At 59.7% G+C, this 3,784-nt stretch overlaps 1 protein-coding gene across 1 annotated transcript; it reads left to right on the top strand.

Annotated features, from left to right (window-relative positions):
* Nucleotides 1-6: 6 nt before the first annotated feature.
* LOC104986945 (chromosome unknown open reading frame, human C11orf24) lies at nucleotides 7-2,085 on the top strand. The gene is made up of 2 exons (XM_010837666.1): nucleotides 7-11; nucleotides 676-2,085. Exon 2 carries the CDS (start codon nucleotides 759-761, stop codon nucleotides 1,764-1,766), a length of 1,008 nt encoding a protein of 335 aa, XP_010835968.1. The 5' UTR covers nucleotides 7-11; nucleotides 676-758; the 3' UTR covers nucleotides 1,767-2,085.
* The last annotated feature ends 1,699 nt before the right edge of the window (nucleotides 2,086-3,784 follow it).

Here is a 3,784-nt window from a genome sequence, read left to right on the forward strand (position 1 = left end):
CAAGCATTCACGTAAGTGAGAAAGCCGTGCGTCTGCTGGACGGGCCTGCCGGGGCTCCGGGGGCTGGGCTGGGAAGGCTCGTCCAGCTGACATGGGACTCGGCCTCTGAGCCCTGCAAGGGTTACTCACTGGGTCCTGCAAAATTTCAATTGTTCCGTAAACCCAGTGTTTACTGGGGAGTCGGTCGACCCAGACATCACGTTTAGTTGCGCTTCTCGTCTGCGCCAGGCACCGTGCGTCCCCAGAACTCTGTAAGTCCTTCCATAAAGCCGAGAGCTGTGGCACGGTGTGAATATCTGGGCAGGGATTTAGCTGCTTTGAAAACCTGGGTGTGTGTTGGATAGTTTTTTTTTAATGGTGAATCACACCTGTGATGTGAGACTTCGATATTTTGGAACTTGGATCAAAAGGTGAAGCTCCGAAGTCTTCCCGTGCATTTGGGGTTCAGAGAGGAAAGGAGTTTTTTAACCACAGCGCCGAGCACCCGGGCTGCAGGCCAGAGGTGCGTGGTGAGATAAGAGGGAAACCTGGCCCCATGTCACCATCGTCCTCCCCGGCCAGACCCACGGCCCAGAAACTCAGCCCGGCTCTGAATAATCCACCCGAGTAATCCACTTCTCTAATGAGAAGATGATCATTTGTCTTTCTCCTTTTCTGACTTTTAACGGTATGCAGTCCTCAACCAAACGTGGGACCATTTGGAGAAAAACTCATCCGTGGAAACAGCGACCGAAGTCTTGAACACAACAGCTGAGAGAATGACCCCGGCGACACCGTCTCCTGTCACGCTGACCAGAGGGACTTGGGGAGGCGACCACACCTCTCTTGCAGTCACAGCAGGGGCAACACACAGGACAGACGTGGGCACTTCTGCGACGGCTGGAGGGACCCGGGCCGGAGCCGCCTCCAGGCCGCCCGTGCCGCCCGCCCCGGCATCTGCCTGGAGGACCCCGTCCGTACCTGGCACGCGAGCGCCCGGCAACGGCACGTCATCTAGGCCAACGACGGCCATGCCGCCCACCACACACACACCGGCCACAAGTGCCCAGCCCGCTGCCGGGACCCCCACAAATGTCAGCGGCCCCGCAGGCTCACACGGTCTTCCCGGGCCCACCGCCAGCCTGACGCCCTCGAGTCCCCAAGCACTCAGTGAGTCCACGCAGGGCCGCACCATCCAGGCGCCAACGCCGACGCCCCGGACTGTGGATGACACGGCACAGAGGCCCACACCCACCCTCTTAAACACAACCCCGGAGCCCGCCTCCCCAACTGTGGCTTCCATGTCCACAACCATGGGCATTACAACCAAGGCCCCTGAGCCGACCGTCAGCACAGCGGCAGCCTCCACACCTCACACCAGCCCGGCCCCCACGGTGGAGGCCACGACCCCCACGACACGGCCCAGCCCTGCCACATCCACGCCGGGGGCCGCAGGGCCAGGCACGACTCAGACGCCGGAGCAGACCGAGCCTGCGGCCACGCCTGGTACTACTTCCCCAGGGCCGACCCCCGGGGACTCCAAGGTGCCACCCACAGACTCGTGCCAGCCGAGCACCCAGGGCCGGTACCTGGTGGTCTCCAGCGAGCCCCTGGCCCTGTCCTCAGTGAACAGAAGTTTCCTCCTGGCGGTACTCTTGCTGGGGGTCACCCTCTTCATCACCGTCCTGATCCTGTTCGCCCTGCAGGCCTACGAGAGCTACAGGAAGAAGGACTACACGCAGGTGGACTATCTCATCAACGGTATGTATGCCGACTCCGAGATGTGACCTGCGGGCCAGGCGGGCACCGCGCTTAGCCGGGCCTGGGCCAGGCCCCCTGTGCCCTCCCTTCCGGGTTGCCTCTGAGGCCAAACCAAGTGCTTCCAGATTCTTTTGGTGCAATTTAGGAGACATGCCAGATGCTAAACACATTTAATTGCTGTCAAGATTAATTCCATGATCACTAAAGAGCGGCTGCTTTTTTCATATTTATTTTTGTAACGATCATGTTGACACAGGGCCAGTGGTTCTGCCTCGGGATGGGGTGGGTGGGCCCCCCGGGGTGGGTCCTGACCTGAATTAAAGCAATGACCCCTTTCCACTCAGACTGCGTCCCTCTGTTTGTGTGGGCTGCATCCTGCCCCCCGCCCCTGCTCCCGTCACGCCCCGGGGAGCCTGTTCAAGATTGTGTGATGGGATGCAATGTTGTCGACGTTGAAAGTTCTGCGAGGCCCTGGACGTGGGCCACATCTGCTGCTCTCCTGGGCTTCGCTCTTAGGCCTGACCCTGTCTGAGCCTGGGCGGGATGAGCCTTTGCCTCTGAGGGTCCCTGGTACCATGTGGACGTGAGTCCTTTCCTCGAATCCTCCTTTCTCGGGACTGTGATGTGGTGGACGCATGGAGCCTGCTTTGGATACGAGACCCGAGTAACAAAACGTGCACCACGTGTGAGCTACACCATGTAACCAGGTGGGCAGGATCTGCCCAGACCCGGCTTCCGGGGACCCCGCACAGCTCACCGTGTGCTCTGGCCGCATGGGAGCCTGGTCAGGTGGTGCCTTGGGCTGTCGTTTACCAGCAATGCACCCCAGGTCACCCCGGAACCCAGGGGAACCCCAGGCCAGAGCGAGCCCGAGGCCAGGCCCCACGTTCCCAGCAGCCGTCAGAGCCCACACTGCGTGCTTGTCACAGGCCACACACTGTCTTGGTGCTCAGCGCACGTGACTCAGCACCCACCCGCACCCTAGGACACCAGTGCTCTGAGCCCCATTTTAAAGGCGGGACCACCGAGACACAGAGGAGGCCTCACTCATCCGCAGAGGGCCAGAGTCAGAGTTCCACCAGTTCCAGAGGCCGGGTCTTTGCTTAACAGCTTTGTTTTATATGCTGTCCAGACTGCACTTGGCTTTCGGGCCTCACTGCCTACCTGCCCGAGGCAGCGAGAGCTGGCCCACAGCACGTGAGACCGGCTTCCAAGCCACGTCTCTGAGCTGTGTGACTTGTAGCACGGGGCACTGGTGGGGACTCAGTGTGAAATGGGAAGACAGTCACGTCTGTCGTGGCCCCAGGGCCATGCTGCCTGGCAAGATTCCAGGAGCGGAGTTGACTCTTTGCTTCTCAACTACTCTGAGCCCTGAGGAGGAGACTTTACCTGGAGACGCCAGGTTCCCCATCACAGGGGTCTCCTGAGCCAGACCTGCATGTCTGATCCTCCTATTTTAAGTTCTGCCTCCAAAAAGAATTTCAAATGGTACATAATAAGAGACAGTGACAGGGGCTTCTCTGTTAGCTCAGTGGGCCAAGAATCCACCTGCCAAGGCAGGATACGTGTGTTCCGTCTATGGGTTGAGAAGATCCCCTGGAGGAGGAAATGGCCACCCACTCCAGCATTCTTGTCTGGAGAATCCCACGGACGGAGGAGCCTGGCAGGGTACAGTCCATGGGGTCGCAAAGAGTCAGACACGACTGAGTGAACACACACACAAAACACAAAGGCAGTGAAACCATCTGAAATAACGTAAGCGCCATGAGTGGAGGGTATACAGAGCAGGGAGGTGGGGATCCGAACAGTCCTCCCCTGTCTTCCAGCTCCATCTGTGGGTTCCCCAGCCCCTCTCACTGGTTGGCCCAGCAGCCCCTTTTCCTTCCCCAACAGCCAAGATGTGCCTCCAACAGCTGGACTCCCACCAGCCTCTGCCGTGCATGCATTCTCAGCCGTGTCCAGCTCTGCGACCCCGTGGGCTGTAGCCCGCCAGGCTGCTCTGTCCATGGGATTCTCCAGCAAGAATCCTGGAGTGGGTGGCCAG

Source organism: Bison bison, unplaced genomic scaffold (genome assembly GCF_000754665.1).
Source record: "Bison bison bison isolate TAMUID 2011002044 unplaced genomic scaffold, Bison_UMD1.0 scf7180017864080, whole genome shotgun sequence".
NCBI classification, from domain to species: Eukaryota; Metazoa; Chordata; class Mammalia; order Artiodactyla; family Bovidae; genus Bison; species Bison bison.

What these genes read in the sequence shown, in the direction of transcription:
- LOC104986945 (XM_010837666.1), top strand. Translation starts at nt 759, where the DNA reads ATGACCCCGGCGACACCGTCTCCTGTCACGCTGACCAGAGGGACTTGG.